The following is a 23,656-nucleotide window of genomic DNA, read 5'->3' as shown; positions in this document are numbered from 1 at the left end:
CAGATGAGAGTGGCCTTAGTTCAACCGTAAAATCATCATCAGAGGCATTCCAACACATTTCAGACACAAAACTCGGCTCAGCAACTTAATAAGTCCTTTATTTGCAATGTTCCATTACCTTTCCAGTTTCCGATGCAAAAGAAGCAATAATTTTTTTTTTAAATAACGAAAGCGGGAAAAAAAACAAAAAAAAAAAAAAAGAAAATATTTACAAAATTCAAATAAAACTAATAATCAATGGATTATCTAAAGCACCTCTCTGCATCCGGACAACTGCGGTTTCTGCTGGATAAGGAGACACTGCAATTACATCAGCAATTTGTTTCTGAAAAATAAAACTGAAAAAGTTTATTATCATCATCATCATTATTATTATTATTATTATATATTTACAGAACGCTCCTGAAATCCTGAAACTAGTTTCCACTTAAAGTAGAAAAGGCTTTCGGATCATTTCTGTCTTTTTTTTTTTTTTTTTTTTTAAACTTTATATATTTTATCAAGTCAATTTTCTGTAGATTTCAAGTTTTAACGGTGATTGGGTCGTTAAGTGTCCTCTACAACAGCTCAGGTTTAAGTACAGAAGAGGTAAAAGATGAAGAGTCAGTCAGTGTGGTACACTACTGGGGGATGGGAGAGAATGGCTTTAAAGAGGAAGCATTAAGACCACCCCTAGTAGTCAAGGTCAAAGGTCAACATCAGCCCTCTGTATTTCTGTCCTCTGCTAGTTTATCATGATAGGAAACGAGAGAAAATAGACAACCTTTGCTTTAAAAACTCCATCTGTCAAATTAAGTTTAGTTCATGTACACTGTAACGTTTTGTCCACTGAATCGTTAATAGGAACACACTTCAGTCATGCTGCACACTCCGGAAAAGGACAAGGACATAAGAGCCGTGTCGGGACTGAACAAATGTTATGGCATGTTGATAACCACCCCCCCCCCCCTCCACCAACCCACCCATCCACCCGCTACACCTCACGCCCCGCTGTTTCCTCTTGTAGATCAGAAAGGATGTTTGTCATTAGAATCGTCTAGAGGGGTGAAAGAGCAGCCCGTTGGTTTGCTTTACTTTGACATAGAAAGTTTCGTAGTGATGTGGGATACTTCACACCTCGCTAATGAGTAATCCTGCTGAATCCTGCATTTTCAAGTTTGCTTTGATGAGGACACTTGCTGTGACAAGCAGGTGGGGAAATAATGAGGAAGCAGGAGAGGGAAGGTAGAAAAGAAATGATTGTTTTTCTCAGTCCATCCCTCCAAAAAAAAAAAAAAAAAAAAAAAAAAAACACAATAAAGATTTATCCTCATTGAGGATTGATTCGAGTCTGCCTCTCTGGCAATACTGTCCATGACTCTCCGTGGTCGCCTGCAGAGCTCTGGCGGCAGCTTTTAGTTCAGTATTTTACTCCTTGTCAGATTCCTCCTCGGCCTCGCGGAGCCAGGTGAAGAAGCCGGTGACCGACTTCAAGGCCACGCCTTTGCCCGTCTGCTCTGCGGGGTCTTTGCTGGATTCCCATTCATAGAAGGCCTCCTCTTTAATGACGTCCTCATCATACAAGGCGTCGAAGAACATCCGCAGCAGGTCTGCAGAGACACAATTAGAGCTGTTAATCAAGCTTCTATATTTTAAAATTACTCTATTTGCACTGAGTCAGGGACACTTGAAAAGCTACAAAAAGGTAATCAGTAGGTCAAATTCTAATTGACACATGATTCTTTTAGTGATTAGGCTTTTCTGTTTCAAGCCTGCAATCCAGCTTTTAATGTCATTAAAAAAAAAAAAAAAAATAAATAAATAAAAAAAATAGACCGCCTCCATTACTTTACTGCCTTCAGGGAAAAATGACTCAGGCCCTCCAGCAGCAACATTAAAAACCTTCAGTCTCCTCTAAATGTTGATACCCTGAATACAGAGCTGCTGTATGCATGATGATTTTGTCCGTTTTCACCCTGAGCAAAAACAACCTGGAAATACAGGCAGATCTTTTCTGATAAGGAGCTGCTTTTCAGACAAATCAACAAGGTCCATTTTTTTAATGCCTGTGATCATCACGTGACCAATTACACATTACTTAAAAGCAGCAGCTGTTTTTTGTTTTTGTTTTTAACCCCCCCCCCCTCCCTCAAGCTGCACCCAACAGGACATAGAGGTAAACATTAAACATCTCTTTCTATGAATGATATCAAGTCATTGCAATGCAGAGAAACATTCCTGTCAGGGAAGAAGCTGCAATCAGTGTTTGGCAAAGGAAATTTTACAGATCCTTTACTTATCCAGGTAAAAACTCTCGCGAACATTAAAAACGTCTTTTTAAAGAATGATCTGGGAAGAAATGACAACATAACATTGCTGATCTATTAAAATTATTTCAAGTGGTCAAAAAGGACTGGATTAATTAGAAAGTAGATACAATAATGCAAATTTACAAAGATACTTTGTAACAGTCGATTTTGTAGTTTTCACTTAGAAACTGATTGCAAGTTTTTTTTCCCTTACTTTGGGGAAACATGTACATGCCAACAAGACTGCTTAGAGTGACGTGAAGGCTTTTTAAAATTGAGGGCAACATAAAGAACCGCAGCATTGAATTTCCAGCAAACAGCTGATTTGGTTACAAGTTCCTGCTCGATTACTCGAATGACAGCTACTGTCAGCTAAATTTGAAACAAGTTCACAGGAAAGATTTCTGTTTGATTTGTGCTCTTCTAACAAGCTCACTGGACTTCAGTGACATTTAAAAAAAAAAAAAAAATCTTCTCTGAAATAATTCAAAGACTGAGACTTGGAGGGAGTGAGACTCATCCGGAGCACATTTATCACTAATAGTTTACAAAGGCCAATAAATTTGCCATCTTGTGCCATTATCTGAACCGATTTATGGTACATTCCTGCCGCGTCTCGATGCACAATCAAGAATCCAGGTTAAAAATAAATAAATAAATAAAAATCTCAGAAATAATCTCATTATCAGTGGGAGGTACATCTCATCACTCATCCATGTGACTTCTTTAAGTTCCCCCAACCTTATAATCAGCCCAGCTGCACGACTGAAACCAGTACTGCTGCATTACAGTGAGCTTCGAGATCAGTTTCGTCTCTGCTGATTCTCATGAAATTTTGGATCATTTGCTTATGTTGCCAAAAAGACGCAACAGCTGAGGAAACCACATTAAAATGACATTTTGAATCATTGGCGACTTTGACGCCTGGATTTAACAGATGCTTCAGTATCCGAATATTTATAAGTGAACCAATCAGATGTTCGGCAGTATTATAGTTCACTGTAAGTGGGGAAACTCACTTGCAGGCTGCTCCATGTGCACCATCAGAGCCTGGAGGGCGTACAGGGCCTGCAGCTCTTTCTGCTCGTCGTACAGGTATCTCTGCAGCAGAGAGGCTCTCTGGCCGATCTGCTGTGCATCCACCTTGTACGGGTTGTCACCTGAAACGAAGTGAACAAGTTTTTGTTTAAACCAGAAAGTGTGATTTTTAAAAATAAGTGCTATTAAAATTTACTATAAAATAAATCAGATTTAATTTATTAAAAAAAAAACATTTTCCATACTTAAGAATTTGAGCTTGGGTCGTTGTGAAAAGGAAAAAGACTAAATCACACACACACACACACACACACACACACACACACACACACACACACACACACACACACACACACACACACAGAAAATAATGTGGGAGAAAAAGAGGCAGCTCGTGGTGTATTAGTCATACTTACATATGATAGCAGACTGGCACACTGATGTCATCAATGCTCGTACAAACTGGTTCGAAGCAGTCTGCTGCTCATCCAAGTTAGCCTGAAAATAGAAAACAAAACGCAGTTGGAGAGAGGGAACATGAACAACACTGGAAAATAACAGCACGCACAAAGTGTTCAGGTCTGAAAACACTCTGTACTGCCTCACACACACCTCAATCCAGTCTCTGATGCGTTGATTGTTGGCCTTGTCCTGGAGGAGTCTGTCCAGCTGTTTGCTGATCTCCTCTCCGCTGAGGACCTTCTTCTTACTGGCCTCTTTCGGCTCCATCTCCTCTCCCATGGTGAACTCCACTTTCTGAAATACAAAATACAACGTGTAAAAAGATAAATAAATAAAAATAAAAAAGCCTGAAGACATGGAGTAACTTGTTTCTAATTGTAAATCCCCACAAGCAAAAATCTCTTTTGCTTTCATCTCTGCCCACCAGGTAGACTCCAGCTGTGTTTGTCTGTCTTTGGTGCTGTGCAGGACGTGCTGCTTTCTCGTTACTATTTAAAGCTTTGTTATTACAAAATAGACCAATTATAGCTGCTTTAAATGTATCCTAACATTTTTAGACCACTAAACAAAACTCCAAAAGTGCAGACAAGTGTTTTATCGTCTAAAACCCAAATGTGTTGCATGTACCTGATCGGTGACAAACTTGTTGACGTCTTCATCTTTGGGCAAGAAGTCATTCCAATTCAGCCCAGCCTCTGTCCACAAAGCCCCGACCTTCTTGGGGGTCTTAAGGGGGGGAAAAAAGGGCCAGAGAATCAAATATCTGTGGCTTTTATTTCTTTTCTTTTTTTCTTTTTTTTTTTTTTTAACCAAAACCAAAAAACATGTGCAACACAAGGTAATAAAACGATTGTGTTCGGTTACCTTTTCTTTACAAAGCAACTTGAGGATCTGTACCAGCAGCACGCCGGCCTTCCCCAGAGGCACAAGAGGCTTTGAGATCTCCCTGAAGACACAGATGCACTGAATTAAGCTCCCATTTTCCTTACAGCTGGATTATAATTCAGTTTATCTCATTTGAAAGCTGGAAATAAGTGACCTAGTTTTAAATTTAGCTTAAAATATTTATTTCCGAGAAACACCGTCAACAAAAGAATCTCTGGAAAACGATTCCAACACTATTTATCAGTTTAAAGATGTCCATTTCTATCAGACTATATTCTCAAGTCAAAGTACTCGAGTTTGCTTTCACTTATTTGAAATGTGACTGCTGACATTAAGCTCTCACCTGAACAGCTGTCCCATAGGGAGTCCTCCCTCGTGGAGCATAGGAGTAATAAGCTCAGCCAGGTAGAGCCAGATGTGAGGTATATCTATGGCCATGTCTTCTGCTACCTCCAGAATCTCTAGTAGCCTGCAAAAGAATTGGCTTTAGTTTTATTTGCTCGAGAACACCCCATCGAGGGTAGATTTTAGTTGAAACCAGGCGACGTTCTTCCTGTTACATGCTTACCCTTTGTAGTATTGCTGCGTGGGCAAAGTCCCGGCCTTTAAAAGCTGGTGCAGCAACAGGCCCATGTGTTCCCGAGCGATGGTGCTTCGTTCAAGCGTCGACTCCAAGCCGTTCCGCACAAACACGTACAGCAGCGATGTGCTATTGAGCTCCACCACACACTGCAATGCCTCCTACAGCACCAGAGCGACACAAAGCAACGCTGTTAACACGGTTCATTTCTAAACATGGAAGTATAACTGCGATAGTTAGAGGGGAGTCTGCACGAGACTGTTTCTGCACCTTGACATCATTGATGTGGAGGTATTCTTCAATGATGGCATGCGACTTCTTCTCCACTTCCTCTTCAGTCAAAGCAGGCTTGGGGAGAGATGGAGGAGGAGTGGGAGCGCTCTCACGCTTAACTGAAGAAAAAGGTGAAAATACAACTTGAAGCTCATTCTTCTTTATGTCCTTTTCTTTAAACCACATCTTTCTCTAGTCAACTCATTTTAATTCTTTATTTCATACCTGGGACGAAGTCACTACCCTTGTCCCGACTTCCTCTGTCTCTGCTTCCTCGGTCTCTGCTTTCCCTGTCTCTGCTTCCCCGATCCCTGCTTCCTCTGTCCCGACTCTCTGTCATGCTGGCGACGCGGCGCACAGATTCAGTCGAAGCCCTGCCGTCTCCTCCCCTCCCGCCGCGCTCTTGCGACTCTCTGCTGAAGCTTCTCTTGGTGATTTGGTTCGCTTCCCGTCCTTCGCTGCGATCGAATCTGTCAAATCGATCCCTGTTGCGGTCGCTCCTGTCCCTGTTGCTCCCGCGTTCGCGGCTCGAACTCGACCTAATGGTAAAAGGAGACACAAAGAGGTCATTTTAACAGGCTCAATCCGATACATTTGTAATCATGTTGAACGGTACCACTAAACTTTTTGTATTTTTTGAGACCGCAGTAGGCTCTTGTATACAAAGGGGAGGCCAGATGGAGGAAGATTAAAATTTGTGAACCGAGTACTGAACTAAAGCAGAAGCAGACTAATTCATGAGAAAATATTTGTATCTTCTGAGTACCTTTGAGGAACTCTGCGATCAGAGTCTGTTGAAGACATCAATGACCCAGACTGTAGGGCAGAGAAGCGGTTGAGAGTGCTGGTACCCGGACGCCCAGAGTCTAAAAAGATGGAAATGAATAGATTAAGAGCCGAACCACAAACAGCCACTAAGCAATGCTGTGTTTTAGAAGAAAGCTGAAGGTCTTACCCTGGTCTCCACTCGCTGGTTTAGCTCCAGTTCCTCCGCTGCTGCCTTTTCCCCAGCTGCCCCACATGCCTTTGCCACCCGGAGCCAACAGCTGGTTGTTGAAATCCATAGCACCAGGCTACAGGAAAACAAAAAAGTTAGATTAATTCTCAAGAGGCCTGAGAAAGAACTCAAGCTTTCACATGAATTTTCGGACGTTACCTTTGTGATCTTGCTTAGGCGGGTGGTGTCGATGGGTCTGTTCTTGGAGATGGGGACTGTGTTCCACCCCTCATCCTGAGGCTGGCTGGTCCGGCCACCTCCTGGTGTGTGAGGGCCTCGGCTGCCCATGTTTCCTGTGAACCTGTCTCTGCTTTCCTTCTTGGACATGAGCTGCTGCTGGACTTTCATCTGTTCCCTGTGCTCCTCCAGCTCTGCTTCCTTGTGAATCTGATCAATTGTCTTAGGACCCTGGTCTCCTCTACGAGGCACCCAGTTATTCTGTGGATCAGAGACAGAAGACAATTAACATTCGTGAGCCACTCTGGGGTGTTTCCTGTCTGTGTTTTGGATTACATTTGTAATAGTATAACTGTTCTGATAGGAGAGCCTGAGACAGGAGGCACATCCACCCTCAATAACACAGTTTTAGGGGATGTGCGTCAAAGATTTTCATTTTTAAGCCCTTTGTGACATAAAAGAAAAGGGAAAAAAAATGAAATCCTTGTTCTATTCTGCAGCTTCAGTATGATCAACATAAACCGCTTTCCAGTGTCCCTTCTGTTCACAGCGAATCTCTAGAGCGGCACAAGAATTGTCGTCACCAACTACAGGCCAAGACGTTGGAGATGAGATAGTGAAAGGTATTAAATCCAGTTCTTTTGTATTCTTTACGGCCAAAAAAGGACACGGCTCACTGTGGGGATTCCACAGCTGAATTATCTGGTGCCCGAGTCCGACCCCAGTATTAACAACAATGAGCTTTCATCAAATATCCCCAAACTTTACTTTTATTTCTAATTACCCAAATTATCATGGACATGTCACCTGAAATCTACTTAACAGATTTTATAATTAAGTTCAATTTCCACTACTGAGCCAATTTAACGGTAACGGTCATCAACTCAGCGGACAAATAATTTAGAATTCATCCAATATGCACAATTTTGCTTTTTCTTTGAACAGGCTTGTGCCTACCTTTAAATCTTTTAGACCGGTCTGTTGTCTGCCTCATATCAAATCGTACCTTAAGCTCCAAATTAGTCCCCTCAGCCGCAAAAGAATCCGGGTCACTGGCACCAAGTATTAAATCCAGTTCTTTTGTATTCTTTACGGCCAAAAAAGGACACGGCTCAAAGTGGTCTTTTACTCAAAAAATGATCTTTAATTTTACATATTCCGGAATATGGAGACTGAGCACAGAGACGATATGAGCCACAGTCTGAAGTACAAACAGGAAGCCTAATTATTTATACACTTCCTCTAGATGTCACACCCACTTGCAAAAGCATGCAGTTTCCTGTCAGTACTTGTCAAACAATACAATCAGCACATAAGCATTAAATATATATATATTTAAATCTCAACAAAGGGCAAGCAGCTGAATGCTATCAAGAACCACCACACCAGTGACATGGTTAGATATCCAGCAGGTAAGGAAATATGAGAAGGAAAGAACTGGGTCTAGCTGATTTGCAACGTGAACACCGTAAACTTTCAAAATAAAAGTGAGGGGGCTGCTTGCTGGCAAATCTATGCCTGATTATGCTGATGATGACGTTCTCACGGACAGAAAAAAATAAAAGTTTTTTCAAACTAACCCCTGAAGCCCTTTTCTGAACCGAGTACTCACTGTCTTATTTTAGCACTGCTTATGGAACAAAACAACTGGGTGCGCATCAGAAGTTTGTGAGTGTGGTCTCTGCTATGCAGCTAGCCTTGTAAAAAAACCCTTAAGACTGTACTGTATATACACACTGAGATACATACACTACTAACTCAAGTCATAATAAATGCTGGCTATCACTTCTTTATTGCTCTAAAATGTTGAGTATGATTTAACAATTACCTTTCTGAGGTCCAAAACATCTTGCAGCATGAAGCGGATTCTTGATGAAGTCTTTCTCTCTTTAATGATCTTGTCCATCTGATTAAAATACTGATCCATGCGAGGCTGTCGGGGACACAGAAAAGAGTGAATTTTATGAGGTACAGGTACCAAATGACAAACTGTGTGTACCTAACGATACATCGAGAACTGCCTCCTCAGTTCCTCAACCCATCACTATTGATCAGTGGCCCAGACACGTGGCACAAAAACAAGGTCATCACAGGAGACATCTTAACGTGTACATATATCAGTGTTAGTCCATGCTTTACTTACCTTTGCCTTCTCAAAGTCCAGGTCTTTACCAATAGTGGACAGCAGTCTGCAGAGACACTCGAGAGACTCCTCATCATGATTCTTAAGTAGTTTCACGACACAGTCGTGCATGATTGGCTCTGTCAGCATCTTAAGCTTGAACAGTTCACCAATGAACTTTATGTTGCCCAGTGAGCGGCGTCGAGCTTTATCTCTGGCCTCCTCCAGCTCCACCCTGAAGCGCTCACGCTCCTCACCCTGCGGGCAGATATAAGTTTGTGCTTAGTGTACGAGTCATATGATAAGTTTACTCTAAATCTGAATGGTGGTTTGACAGTTCTTACGTCTTTGGCAGCCTCCAACTCCTTTTGCTTTCTCTCAAAGATCTCATCATCATCCTGGTCCTTCTCAAACTCTTTCTGGCAGCGGTTGAGCAGCAGTTTGCGGAAGTTCACAAAAACTCCTGGCTTGTCTGAAGTGGGGACTTTCAGCTGGTGGAAGACAACATTCAACGTCACCAGAGGGTTTTAACCCTTTTTTTTTTTTCCCCATTCAACGACATTTAACAAATATGTAGCTGAGAGTATGCTCCTTCAGTTCCTCAATACCATCACAAAAAGTTCAGTGGCCCAGACACGTGGCACTAAACAGAAGTCATCACTAGAGCATATGATCAAAGCACAACATCCAACCTTCACTAGACTCACCCCCATAAGGCAGCGGCACATGTTGGCGTAGGCCACAGAGAAGTTGGGCTCTGAGATGGCCTTCTCAAAGATCAGGTCGATGGCTCCCTTCAGCCTCTCCTCCGTGTCTATCGTCAGTTCTGTCACTTGTTTCATCAGCTCCTGAAACTTCTGTGGCGTCAGCTTGTTGAGGATGCTCCGCAGACGCTTGAACAGCTCTCGAGTCTTAGCCTGTTCTGAGTCCTCCTCTTCAGGCTCATCAACACGGCCACGAGTGGCCTTTTTCACAGAGGGCTTCCAGGCCTTCTCAGCCTTGCTGAGCTGCACGTCGTCATTTAGCGACATGCTGGTGATAATTTTTTTGGTTTGAGAGCGACGGGGCCCGGATGGCTAAATGGAGAGAAACGTATAAATATTTAGAAAAGCTCGTAGAAAGAAACTTCTGAACTAAACAAAAAGTTTGCGCCAGAAATCGCTGCCTTTGCAAACAGCTTGTCTGCCAAACGTAACATCACAACTGCTGGCATTCATTGCACTTTTGTGTCATGTCAGCTCATAATGCACCTCTTTATCTCAAAAAACATCAGAGACAAGTACACCAGCACGTTAGTGACAAAACAGTGTAGGACAGGCACAGAGGGAGATTATTTTACTTCAGGGCATCACGTCTCAAGTGCAAAAGTATAAAAATGGTGTGCTGACGACACAATTGGCAAACCTATTAACTATAATGCAAGTTAATGCTTAAAAGTGTCTTTTAAAAAACTGTAAAATTGGCTAACCGGGCCACGAGGTCCTCCCACTGATCTGCTCCCAAGGTTCCCTAAATATGAGGGAGTAAAATCAGGACCAGTGTTCATCAGGCGAGATGGGTCAGCAGGTCGTAGTGGAGTCTTGTTCACCTGTAGTTAAAGAGGCAAAAATAAATAAAGTAAAAATCACCCATGTATTAGCACAAAGTTTAAAATACTGGCAGTCGGCAGCACTACCCCTCAGCCTCCTAGTAGATCAACATATGGTATCAATTTAAAAATCCCAGATGACTTTGTTCTCGAGTTTTTGCATTCACAAGATTTTCAGGAAACTTCACCTCTGACCTTGAACTTTAGGACAAGGTCACTGAAATTCAAACTTGGAGATTTTTAGCAGATGCACCTACTGATGTGAATTTCAAAATCCTACATCGCCTCATGATCGCATTTACACCCGCCCGCTCACCCGCTCTGTGTGGTGACAACAATACCCTGTCAGCCTTTAACAAAGCTGCGACGGCCCGGCACAACGCGTCAGGTTACAAAAATCGGGAGCTGCACGACTGGCTGAAGTGCCTCAAAGATTGTGGTGCACTTTATGATGTGAGGTCAAAAGTTACAGCTGAGGGGTAAAAAAACCCCAAAAAACTGCCATATTCTTCAATTCAAATGTTGAAGTCATTAAGAGAGCAAAATGGGACACTTGTATCGTTTCTACGTTCTTTTACACAAAGCTCAACATCACCTACCTTATCCAGCACCACATCACTGATGACAGGCAGGCCCTCAGGCTTGTGCATACTGGCGCTGATGAACTGGCAGCCCAGGAGGAACTCCCTGTCGTACCGCTTCTTGTCCTCCGGGTTTATCGGCTTCCATTGTTCTGCATAACGTACAGGAATTATGCAAAGGCACATGATTAAAGGCACATCTAAAATTTATCCAGATCTCCTGGGCACAGCTTTACTGTAGCTGTGCTCTGAAAGATGGGTATGATAATCCACACTGTCAGTTTTCACACTGTGCTTAAATCAAACAAGGGCTCATCCTTTCGGCATATAAAGGCAGGCACAAGGAAAAAACATACTTAAAATTTAATGCTGAAATAAATTATATTTGCCCTAAAACCAAAGTATGTACAGAGTTTTATCAGTTTCGCTTTGGGGAAAAGATTAAAACATTTAAAAAAAATTTTAGCCTTTCAAGCTTTCAAAGCATACCTTGTTTGTACTGGTATTTCTGCTCAGTTGGCTCAGGTGTAGCTTTAGACTTGTCAGGTTCTGCATTCTGCTTGTCCTCTTTCTGCTCCCAGGTCTCATCTGCCACTTCGACAGGAGGTTCAGCTGGCGCTGGAGCTGGAGCTGGAGGGTTGGCCTGAGTGGGCATGGGTTCAGAGGCAGGCTTAGCACCCTGCTCCTGCAAAAAGAAAGAGAAGATCAAGTTTTCTAAGAATCTGTTGTTTATTGAGAGTAAAAGGATGGACACCCAGTTTAAGAGCTCTTTGGACTGTCGTCTGATTATACACAAACCTCTGTGAAGGCATCCAGGAGATTTCCAATGGCCTCCTTCTTGTTAAACTCTTTCATGTTCTTTTTCTTCTTTGGCACAGACGTAGCAGCTTCAAAAGGAAGGACAAAGTGATGACATTAAAATTCAGATAAAACAAGATCAGGCATGTGACAGCCTGAGAAGGGGGGTTAACTGTACCTTGCATAGTAGATTCTTCTGGGCAGCTAACAGAGGCAGGAGGGGTATCCTCACTTTTCTTCTTGCACTCTTCCTCCTCCTTCTCTTCAGCCTCCTCTTTCACCTCCTGGGCTGCTGTTGCTGTTTTAGCCATAGGTGTGGATTCCTGAGATTGAGAAGCATCTGGCTGTTTGTGGGGCGTAGTGTCTGAAATTGCATTATCCTTGGGCAGTTCTTCAGTCTCCTGAGGAAGGCCGTTGGGGAGAACAGGCTCTGCTGCCTCAACTTGTGTGGATTCAGGTTCGGGTGTAGAGCGCGGAACGGTGTTCTGGGTCTGTGGGGCAGCAGGCTCCCGTGCAGGTGGGGGAGGCTGGGAGACTTCAGTTGCCGTTTTTGTAGCCATTTCTTCTTTATTCTTTCTTTCTTCTTCAAGGTTGGAAGAACCTGTTGCTGCAACCTCAGCTGCAGGCTCCAACTTCGTGGTGGCCACCTGCTCTTCTTTTTCCAGCTTCTTCACTTCCTCTGTTTTGGATTCTTCCTTTTCTGGAGCCTTCTCAGCTTGAGCTGGAGCAGCCGGTGGTTCCTCTATTTTCACAGGGGCTTCTGGTGCTTCTGAAGGCTGTGAGGTTGCAACAGGAGCATCTACTGTATCAGAAACGGTAGTGCTGACTTTATTTACTGCCTCAGCAGGAGTAGTGGTCAACGTTGCTCCTGGAGGAAGGGAAGGAGGAGACTGCTGGTCCTTTATCACTGTGGATGGCACCTCAGTAGTAGCTACGGGGGCTACAGATTGTGCAGCTAACTCAGTAGACGGCACTATTTGGCTATCCACTTCCTGTTTGCTCTCCAACACAGGCTCGGCGTTTCCCGCAGCAAGAGAAGGAGGGGTTTCAGCACTAGTAGGACCCTCTGTGTTGTCATCTGGACAGCGAGAGACGTGACAATAAATGACGAGAAAAAATTTACAGCCATTTATTTTTCACCAAGTCAAACTTAAGAAAATATACTCACCTCTGCTCGTCTGTGCAATCACAGGCTGGGCAATTTCCCCATTGACCTGTGCAGGACTTGCATCTGGTGCCTGCAATCACAAAGCAATAGCGGCCTTTAATAAATAAAATAGAAAACCCACCACACAGGCTTTTAACAATGAGCATCAACACACATTCGCTGCAGTTTGTTACAAGTCTGGTGGATATTGTCTGAGGTGGTATTGATTCAGACCCGTTTCTTTTCTTTTTTTTTTCTTTTTTTTTTCTTTTTGTCTGTCCCATTTGGTTCTTAAGCCGTCAGAATTGTTGTCTGAAGACCAACAAGGATACCAAATGGATTTATTTTGCCAAATGGATCATCATGGCATTGCCGTAGTGGTCCATTTGATCAAATTTTTTTTTTTTTTTTTCTCTTTGTCTTTGTAAGTGCCCTTTCTCACTGTCCCTTTTCCCTTCTGTTTTTCTTTTCCTTCCTCTCTTTCTTTCTCCCTTTCCTATCCCCCAGTCATGTCTGTCCCATCTGTAACAACTGAAAATAAAATAAATAATAATAACAAAGTTTGATCAAACAGACCCGTTTCTTTGAAGGCTGCAGTGTCGCTCAACTCTATTAAAAAGCGACTCGTTTGTGTTGCCCGTTTCCCCTCCAACTAGCGACTTTCAACTTTGACAATAGCTCAACGCATCAGTGCATATTTGTTTGCATTTGCTTTGACTCAGCATAGTTTGCTTAGTGAAACTGACCTCAGCTGTGCTGACTATTAGAAATTACCATGAAGATAAAAAAAAGCCATCAACACAGTCGCAGATGTATTTTTTAAAAAAATCCACAACGGTGCCTTTATGTACAGACAAATTCATATTCCCTCTTTTTTAAAGTAAAAAAAATATTAAATAATAAAAAAGTGAGAGCAATGATCACCTAATAACATCTTCTTTTGTTGCCTTTTTATAACTTCCCTTTGTTTTGTCTATATAAAGCAAAACGTTGGCTTCACATTGAGAAAAATTACTTTGTTCTAAAGGAAATCAATTTACAGTGAAGACAAAATGAACATGAGAAAAACATAATGAAGTTCTGTGCTTTACTGTTCTTTTAATTTACTTTAAACACAGAGTACCATATGTCAGTACAAGATAGCCAACTATATTTTAGATTTCTGACAAAAGACAAATGTATAACACCATCATTACTCTATTTAAATCAGTCACTTCAAAGTAAAGTCTTACCTGTGGTGTCGGTGTGGTGGAGGACATTACACCCGACAGGATCTCGTGCGTGATATCGCGCCCGCCCTGGTTGGGGTCTCGTATTGTTATCTATTAGAGAAAAGGCAAATGACATTAAAATACAAACAATGTGCAACCATCCTGCCACTACTGATCTACAGCTGCCGACCCCCATCATGACAAATACTATTGTTGTTTTCAGGTTAAAAGGGAAAGTTCCACATTGAACACACAGTACAGTGTCTCTCCATTCAACATTTTTGACCTCATTCAAGAGGTGTGCTGTGCTTTTGTTGGGACATACTACCGGTCTGCGTTCTCTCTTCATTAGGCCTTGTGACTGTGCAGGGGCTTGCTGAGGAGGCGGGACTTGTAGCTGTTGCTGGGCGGACAGCATGACCGCTGAAGGCTGGACAGATGGGGGGTACTGAGGCGGAGTTGGATAGTATGCTCCAGCTGTAAAGTTGAAATGAAACAAAGAAAAAAATTACAAAATAAATCATAATAACTCAGAATAAACAAGAGTTTCTAAGAATTCAAACTAAAAGAAAATCTGTATGTATTTGTTTCATTTGATTGAGATAATTTTTTTCTACATTGCTGATAACTGTTGGGGGAAAAAATGTAAAGGTGCAATAGCAAACATTTGTACATGTACACAAAGTGTGGTTTCAGATATAAACGTGTACTTAAAGGCTAATTTGTGGGTTTATTTTTTATGTTTTTGGTCCACATTATTTATTAAGTTAACAACAAAGTCTATGAATTAATGATGGCTGAGTTTGACTACTACACAACACTTTACTACTTCTGTCTACGATACGTGATGAATTACAAAGATTGAAACAGCGTACTTTACATTCAGTTGTGTAAGGAGGCATAACTGCCATTTGCTCTTTACATTCACATCTATCCAGACTTTTTAAAGCAATTTAATGGGCCGGCACCAGAAGCTGGAGCCACCAATTCAGCATCCAGCCAAATTTAAACATTTACAAGTAGTATTGCTGTACAGAAAATTACTTCAAACTGAAGCTGGGTTTTGACCCTATACAAAATTCCATTTATTTAGCTTCTTAAACAAGAAACACATGGAGAAAAAAAAAAAAAAAAAAAGCCATAATACCCAAGCTGTCATCACCACAGAGGCATCACTAGGCTACACGCTAAAAGTTTCAGTTAAAGTTTTTCTCTGTATTTGCTACAACTACATTTAAATAACATCCATCGTCGTGTGTACGTGACCTACACGTACAAAATAAGAAACAGGAAGACACGGTTAGAGACAGGAAGTGCCACAGAAGCCTGCTGACCACCACAAAAGCACACACTACTCACCGGGGTAGCGCTGGGAGGCGAGAGGCGCACCGTGGAGAGAGAGACGGCCGTTCTCTCGCCCGCCCCCTCTCCCCCCGCCACCCCGCCTCTCCCTCGCAGCAAGAGAGGGCTCTGAACCAACGCAGCAAAGGAGAGGAAGGGAGTGAGGGACGGGAGAGGGAGGAAAGAAGGAGAGGGCAGGAAGAGAGATGCAGAATGTGTTAATGAGAGGATCCAGAGGAAGCAGGGTGTTAAGAAGGTCCCATGAAATGAACAATGCCTCTACTGTACACTTACCTTGTGCTCTTAGCATATATTTATTTTCAAATAGTTCAAATTTTGAAGTGCACTACCATCACACAAGGGTTTTTATAAGCAAATACAATGGGGGTTTTAACTTAGCCAACAAACCCCCACTTATCTATACGTATATATAAAATATCTGTGCATTAGTACGAATGTACTAAAGCAAATCAGTTTTTGTAGCAGCTGCGTTTCCTTCCTAAAAAGTGCAGTTCATTCATATTTAAATAGGGTTTCTGGCAACGTTAGCTCCCACACAACTCTTCTGCTGCTGTATGTAGACATGCAAAAAGGAGAAAACTGCGGTCTCAAAGCCATTTCATGGAACCTACAAGGCAGCGTAAGGTGCAGAAAACGAACACAGGCCAAAGCAGAATTAAGCCCGACTACATGCACATAAAGCAGTGTTTGGACTCAAAGGCATATTAAAAAAAAGAAGAAAAAGAAACACACACAGAGACAGACATACTACAACAACAAAGACAATTAACCCCCATCACAGAAAAAATAAAAACAAGAAAACAACCCACAATCGGCCAAGCAAAACCACCCCACATTCAGGAATACTTCACAGATGAGGAATTCTGCATGTGGATGTGGTTTTAAATACGAGTTAGAACTTCTCCATTAAGTTCTGTGTTTAAACTGAACGCGTTTGTGGTTCGGCTTAGTCTTGGGGTTAAAAACCCTTACCATAAGGAGGGTATTCAGCAGGGCTAGTTCCAGTATAGAAGTTTGCTGTGCCGCTGGTCACAGGATACTGCTGGGTAGGAGGCATGTATGGACCTCGGTACTACAGAAACAAGACAAACAACAATTAAGTTTTGAGAACCTCACTGCAAAAACCTCTATTAAAAGGACTTTCAAATATTAATGTAGCTCATCGTAACAGGTTTTCAAACTGCATGTCTCTCTCGTCCTCACATAGGATCACAAGGTTCAGACAAATCTCCACACCAGCGCTGGTATAGGAGAAGTCAAAACCGAAAGCAAAGAAACTGCCAAGTTTTTGGTTTGGTTTTTTTTTTTTTGACAAAGTCTCGTGTTACTACATGTCGTCTGTATAATTAGTGAATCTCTGAGCTTTTGTAAGGTTATCATTAAAATGGCAGTAAAAACCAACACAATTATATACAGTGTTCTCAACTCAGCTGTGATGGCAGCAGCAGCGGGAGATTACACCAAAATAAATAAATACGTTTTTAAATTGTGAGGTGCACAACCAGCAGAATCGGCTGTGATGTCACCTTTGTTTTTGGGTGTGGTTCGCTAAAGACTGGAAGGTGGGCATAATGAAACTCTTTAGAAGACACTTTGGATGAGCCATCAGGACTCCTAAAGCCCTGAGTGTTTGTTCTTCACTATTAGCGCTTTTTCCACTAGTGAGTACTTGGCTCGACTCGGCTTGGTTTCAGTCTTTTTCCATTACACCTGAGTACCACCTAATGTGCATAGGGTCGTTATAGCAACGTGGTCGAAGGGCCTAGGACGTTATTTGTACCCGACACAAACAACACAACAATGGAGGACATCGAGGTGAAGGTATATCCTTGTTGCTGGGTTACAAAAGTCGCCATTTTGATTTTTGTGAAGGAGATGCTCTCATGACTTAGAGTGAAACTATTAACCAGTCAAACAGTGGCGTGCAGTCTATTGACATCACATTTTCAGATCAACAGAGCATTTGGAACCCCAGCCGAGTAGGTACTAAAAAAGTACCTGGTAGCGCCCCCTAATGGAGAACCCTAAAAACAGAGTCGAGCTGAGTACGTACTAGTGAATGAGGGCTTTGTGTGTTTATACACCACTCTGCATTTAATCGTTAGTTATTCTTAATCTCTCGCTCTCTTGCACAGAGTGTCTTTTGTCCCGTTTTCCTCCCACCACCCCCAACTAGTCACGGCACATGGCCGTGTGACAGAGGTTTTTTTCCTGTTAAAAGGGAGTTTTTCCTTTCTGCTGTCACCAAGAGGGTCATTTAATTGTTTGACTTTTCTCTCCATTATTGCAGGATCACTTTACAATATAGAGCACCTTGAGGTGACTGCTGCTGTGATTTGGTGCTATATAAATAAAACTGAATTCAAGTTTAAAATGAAATCTGACACTAAAAAGACACCAAACTGACATGAAGAATACTGCGACCTTCCAACATTAAACATACAAACAATAATGACAAGCAATAAGCTCAACCTGTTACTATTAAATTCAATTCATTCAGAAGGTAATGTGACTTTTTAACACTTATATTTGGGTGATTGCAGCTGTTATAATAAGTATGTATTCATCACTCGGGCTGGCTGCAGAGTAAAACTCGTGTGTGCACCAACCTGTCCAGAGGGAATGAAGTAGCCTTGAGGAGAGCCAGCAAAAGGCTGGGAAATCATCATCATTTGTGAGCCGGGTGGGTAGACATGAGCCGGTGCAACAGTTCGAGGGCCACTATTTCCCGGTACCCTTGGAGCACTGGTGGCCATGGCGGGTCGGTTCTGATAGTAGCTCTTTAAAAAACAAAAACAAAAAGATGAAGACTGCATCATATCAGCAGCAAACTTGTAGTTCTGAGTGTGCATTTCATAACAATGGTATTCCTGATTCTTGCTTTTACATCTTTCTGTGTGTTTGCTTCGAGTTGCGCACACGCCCTTACCCTTCACCTGGAATCTACGCACTCACAGCAACTGCACATGTGCACGCTAAATTCAATTCTGGGTAACTTGGGAGTTTAAATTATCCTGAAAGTCATGACTTCCTGCCACAATGAGGTTAGCACAAGTTAACAGGGGAGGGACGAAGAGAAAAGCCGTTACCTGTAATGCTCTGTATCCACCCTTCAGCCGCGCAACACATGAGCAAAGAGCAAGAAAGGGAGTAAGATTAAGGTGAAAATGAGGACCGGACACAATGAGGGGGACGTTTGAATTTACGAAACGAAGGAAGAAGGGAGGAGTATGAGAGGTAGCAGTGTGCCTCGCAGTCATGATGGGTAAGCTCAAACAACTACAGATGCACATGCAATCGATTCTGGACAAATCATTATAGAAACACGATCCCCTTCTAGTCCTGCAGGGCCCTACTTCTGGTAGGTTAAAGAATCACATTAAGGGCTGCAGGCACATGCAGTTTAATTCATTTTAATATCTGGTGGCAACAAGGCCCTTTATCATCGTGGGATTAGGACAAATGTGGTGATCAATGCAAAACAGTGGCGAGACGTGGGCTGTTTTCAAATGACAGCCTGCTGCACAATTTAGACCGTATCAAAAATGCTTACATTTCTCAAAATTTTCACAATAATACAATTCATATCTACAAACCAGGTATTTATATAAAGCATGGTCTTATGCACGATATGCCGAGTGGACATATGTTGGTAATAAATTAAGATGAAAGGGGAAAACAAGGACTGAGGAAAAAGGAAAGAACTTTGGGGGCACTGGAAAAGAAAACTGTGTTGAGTTGAATTTTCAGCTACTTAATTTATATCATAGACTTACTTGCAAAACGTAGCTTGCATTAAAGTTACATAATGTTTATTACACAATCTAAGGGCTTTAATAATAATTTAATGTTGCAAAAGAGCTCATTTGGATTTGAATGTGTTTTTTTAAAGTACGCTAATCTAAATGGCTGTTTAAAAGGACGGATCTAAACACTCATCTTATCTCCTTCCCCAATTTGTATCTGAAAGCATGCATTACACTAAGGAGACAGAGGGTATGTGAGGAAAAGTAAGGGGTGTTAGTACCTGTTGATGTAAAGTACGGGGCCCAGTAGCAAACTAGGACAGCAGAAGAGAGGAAAGAAGTCAAGATTGACATTCAAGGACAAAGACGGCAAATAGCGGTTATAACACACATGTTGAGGCAAAGCCTTAAAGCAGAAGAAGCCATGTCAGAAACTGTTGTGAAAGAGCAAGAGAGAAAGGGGTTCTCAAACATATCAACAACAGAAAGCATGCTGTGAACAATACCTGTCTTGGCTGTGGTGCAGAGTTCATTTGTGGAGGTGGAGGGGTTGCAAAAACAAGAGAAGGTGGCTGTCCAGGGCCGTAGGCAGCCTTAATAGGAGAGAATAGAAGAGGAGGGAGGGGGGGGAAACGGTTACTAAACTCTAAACTACCAAAATAAATAAATAAATGAACTATGTTAGTGGGTCTCACCTGTGTCAATCCAGGGGAAGGGGCAGGATTGGGGACAGAAGTGGGTCCCGCTATAGGCTGTGGTGGTTTGTTCATTTCACGTTCTTTTATGGTACTGCATTAGGGTGGCGATGTGGTGCCAGCCTTACTGGGGGAAAAAAACGAGCAAGAAATAATGTCAAAATGAGAAGAACATGAAATTACTTTGAGCTGAAATGTGATTTTTAAATATTTGCAAGCAGGCACTGGTATTCCAGGTGTTTGTTAAAAATGCTAATTACAGTCATTGAGGTTGGATACTAAAGATTACTGTAAGGAGACATGTTTAACCTTTAGTGTAGCAACATCTAACCAAGCAGCCAGGGTGTGGCCTGCAGTTTCGCCTATGATAACACCACCACCTCCCCAATCTCGTTCCCTTGCATTTTTACAGAGCTCATACACGGAGGCAATTAGTGTCTTTCCCTCCTCCATCCTTGATTAAATCAGCGGGTAACACAATTATGCGTTTTATCTTCTATTCAAAGCTTAGGTTGAGTAGATAAGGGTTCAAATTTCTTTAAAATAAATGGCTGCCTTAGCAATCAATGCTAATTTGTCAGTTATTAAAGCTCACACGCACGCTGTTTTTGAGTGAATCTAAGAAAATGGATACCTCAGGTCAAAGTTCATTTACTGTGTGAACAGAAGCTTAAGCGCCCCCCTCGTTTTTGCAAATAAACCATACAAAAGTCAATATTGACTGCCGTTTTCCCATGAGTAAATGACGGCTGCGGGGGGTTGAAACTGAAAAAAAAGAAAAAAAGAAGCTAGAATCGCTTTTAAAAAATTAAAACTGTCGTAATAGCAGAGGACGTGTCATACACCATCCACCTGCTGACACAGTGACTATCGTCAGATGCTAGCTGGTGCCATGCTTCTTTTTGACAGGGCTTCAATGCTTCCATATGGCGCGCCAGCAGCGATGGCTAACGGGCTTATGATTCACGATTAAATGTAAACGGTCTTGTATTAGCTGACATTTACAGTAAAACACATTTTTTATGGCCTGCTAACGAATCAGAGATGCCCCGGCGAGGTTGGCTGGATCGTTAGCCCACAGCCGGCTAATGTTACGTGTCCCACCATCACAGACATTTTACTTAGTTACGCTACGTGGCTGAGTCCGCATTTAACCTTAATGTACACAGAGCCCGGTCGAACAGTTTTACTGTGCTGATTATATGAATACACATTTATACCCAAAGGCCGGGAACAGTGAAGTAGTTAGCTTTGTCAATAATGCTGCAACACGCGACAGCGATTAGGTTAAGTTACAGTCATGCTATTGTTGGTTAACACTGGCTAGCGGTTAGCCCGACGGTGTCCTACGGGGTGTTACAGGCCTGGCGACACCAAAATGAAACAGTGTACCTGATGTTCAGTGTTAACGTGGCCTAATATTTTGGCACTGAGGGCACCGGCTTTAGATTCAAGACAAACTGTAAGGAAATTGACCCAGATCGCAGTAAACATTTCTTTCTTTTTATTATTCTTTTTAAACCGAGAACCGAAAAAGCGTTAGGGTTAGCCGTAGCTGCCCCACGAAGCCCACCAAGATAACCAAACCAAAACAGCCAACGCTGTTAATTTAGGTAACTTTAGGTTAGCGTCAGCTCTAAATAAAAATACTGAACTGACGGAAAACACTCGGATAAGTTAGTTTTACCGGGACCCAGGGGAGGATTAGCTTGCTAGCTCTGCTGATGTGTGTGGACGGCCAGGGCCTGCTCAGCCCGTGTGCCTTTCACAAAAATGCAGCCCCGCTCGGGGAACTAGCATACCGCAGGGTTTCTTCTTACCAGGAATTATAACAGTTACTGTGTTGCAGGGTAGGAACTCGGGGAATCAGCCTCGGCTCAGTCTTCTGTTAATGAAAGCGGTGGTGCTGCAGTTTCCTTGTCCTTTAACTCCAACAGAAAAATGATGCCCTTCTTGGCTAATGACTTAGCAAGCTAGTTAGCTAACCGGCAGATGGGGGAGAGTGCTAAACTGTCACTTCGGTTTAAACCCCCAGGCGTGCAAAAGTGACAGTGCTCAAAATCAAATAATATAGTCCTTCGGGAATACTATTGACAACTCCGATGGCCCCAAGAAAAGCCTCTGGACCGCAGGTCCATGATCAAGGCGTCGATGGTGATGGATTGCCGGTTAGGTATATACACAAGTATCGTGTGAGGCGGCTCAGAGAGAGGCCATAGTGCGATGTTTCTCCTGTGCGAAGCCGGTACGCCTCCGAGTCGCATGGGTAACTTCCGGGGAAATTAAAATTTGATGCAGTTTCCTTGGTCATGTGATGCAGGAGCTTGACTCCTTTGATCAACCGAGGCCTCCGTATTCAAAGTGAGTCATTATCTGGAACAACACTAAGCTGATATCTTTAACTCTTTTACGGTGTTTTAAAAAAGCGCATTTGAGTACTTACATTTCCATCACAGCTGGGACATGATGTTGCTGAGTAGACTGTGATTAGCCTCTTGTCGCAGAAAACAATGAAGTTAGCTTAACTTTATTTTACTGCATCGCGTTTGATTGGGAATATGATCATTTCTATTTATTTAATGTTAATCTGTTTAATATCATGAAATAAGCACTAATGTATCTGATATTAATTTTAGTTGTTTAACAAAGCAGTAGTATGGGAATATAGTACAGTACTGAGCGAAAGTCTCAAGCCATTCCTCATATACATACATACATACGTGTGTGTGTGTGTGTGTGTGTGCAAGCATTCATGGAAATAAAGTATATACCATTCCCATTGTCTTTAGAGTCACTGTCCTGGTTGAAAATGAAGCCGATGCCAATGGAATGCTTTCCAGGTGGTATTGCATGGTAGATCAATGGATCAGTCCCTTCACCACTGGCTGAAATGCAGCCCAAAGCATGACACAGCCTCCACTGTGTTATACTGATGACAGTGTACACTCACTGTTGTACCTCTCTTCTGACCTCTGTGCACACTCAAAATGACTTGACGAAAATTTCATATTTGGATTCATTACTGACCTGTTGGCAAGGTTATTATACTTAACTGAAACGAAACTAAAAACTGATATTGTATGGGGGAAAGTTTTTAGTTTTAGTTTTAGTTAACACAGCTAAAACTAAAAACTAGACCTTGAAAAAAAAACTTGTCAACTTGGAAAACTAACTAAAATAAAATAAAAATAGTTAGTTTTAGTATTTGTTAATGTGGTAAAATGTGGTAGAATTTGTTGTCATTGTTGTGTTTTTATTGTAATAAATGTTCTTGTGCAGTTTTGCATACCTCAGCCTTTTCTTATTGCTTCCATTTCTTGAGCATGGTTTCTTGAAAGACGGCCCTCCAGTGAGACCATTTCTAATGAGGTTTCAGTGAACAGCAGAGGGATCAACTGAGGGCCAGATGTGTCTGTCGGGTCCTGTGTCAGGTCTTTTCTGGACTATTTTCAGATTTCTTCAGAAGATGACTTTCAAAAACTTTTCATTTGTTGTTGATATTTTTTTCAGACCTGCTACTCATTCTTCTGTCCTCCACTTGTCCAGTGTCCACATATTTTCTTTAAGGATACACAGCACACCGCACTAAGATATGCCAAACTTTCATGTTGCGCCAAGAATACTATTTATTTTATGCCCATCGTACAGTGTTGCCATTAGCCTTTTTTGTGGATTCACCCAAACAAATGGCAACAAACTATATGTT

General features: G+C 42.1%; 1 protein-coding gene and 2 non-coding genes across 6 annotated transcripts; all 3 read right to left on the bottom strand.

Annotated features, from left to right (window-relative positions):
- Positions 1-77: 77 nt before the first annotated feature.
- Positions 78-22,231, bottom strand: eif4g1a (eukaryotic translation initiation factor 4 gamma, 1a). Of its 4 annotated transcripts, none has more exons than XM_031735641.2 (31): positions 21,771-22,231; positions 19,951-20,077; positions 19,762-19,848; positions 19,537-19,569; positions 18,119-18,289; positions 16,482-16,581; positions 14,473-14,624; positions 14,169-14,258; positions 12,958-13,027; positions 11,968-12,867; positions 11,790-11,878; positions 11,481-11,676; positions 11,010-11,143; positions 10,291-10,410; positions 9,530-9,898; positions 9,167-9,313; positions 8,844-9,080; positions 8,529-8,633; positions 6,683-6,961; positions 6,482-6,599; positions 6,293-6,392; positions 5,752-6,065; positions 5,524-5,645; positions 5,242-5,414; positions 5,017-5,142; positions 4,653-4,734; positions 4,416-4,514; positions 3,939-4,082; positions 3,743-3,824; positions 3,308-3,448; positions 78-1,589 (listed from the first exon to the last, which is right to left on the bottom strand). In XM_031735641.2, the coding sequence occupies exons 2-31, from the start codon at positions 20,023-20,025 to the stop codon at positions 1,408-1,410; spliced, it is 5,037 nt and encodes a 1,678-aa protein (XP_031591501.2). In that variant the 5' UTR covers positions 20,026-20,077; positions 21,771-22,231; the 3' UTR covers positions 78-1,407. The 4 variants fall into 4 exon arrangements, with proteins under 4 accessions (XP_031591501.2, XP_031591502.2, XP_031591503.2 ...); XM_031735642.2 differs by having other exon boundaries at positions 14,476-14,624; XM_031735643.2 differs by lacking the exon at positions 19,537-19,569.
- Positions 8,722-8,796, bottom strand: LOC116316994. Its single transcript, XR_004199213.1, has one exon. It is a non-coding gene; the product is annotated as a small nucleolar RNA SNORD66 (small nucleolar RNA).
- LOC116316995 lies at positions 9,411-9,488 on the bottom strand. Its single transcript, XR_004199214.1, has one exon. It is a non-coding gene; the product is annotated as a small nucleolar RNA SNORD66 (small nucleolar RNA).
- Positions 22,232-23,656: the final 1,425 nt, after the last annotated feature.

This window comes from Oreochromis aureus, linkage group 18 (assembly GCF_013358895.1).
Source record: "Oreochromis aureus strain Israel breed Guangdong linkage group 18, ZZ_aureus, whole genome shotgun sequence".
Lineage (NCBI taxonomy): Eukaryota > Metazoa > Chordata > Actinopteri > Cichliformes > Cichlidae > Oreochromis > Oreochromis aureus.
Note: the sequence above shows the minus strand (reverse complement) of the source record. Positions and strands in the feature narration are given on the sequence as shown.

What these genes read in the sequence shown, in the direction of transcription:
- eif4g1a (XM_031735641.2), bottom strand. Translation starts at nt 20,025, where the DNA reads ATGAACAAACCACCACAGCCTATAGCGGGACCCACTTCTGTCCCCAAT. An exon ending in GATTGCACAGACGAGCAGAG is followed by an intron (nt 12,868 to 12,957) that starts GTGAGTATATTT and finishes CTCGCTGTCCAG; the next exon opens with ATGACAACACAGAGGGTCCT. An exon ending in GTGATGTGGTGCTGGATAAG is followed by an intron (nt 10,411 to 11,009) that starts GTAGGTGATGTT and finishes CTTTAACTACAG; the next exon opens with GTGAACAAGACTCCACTACG.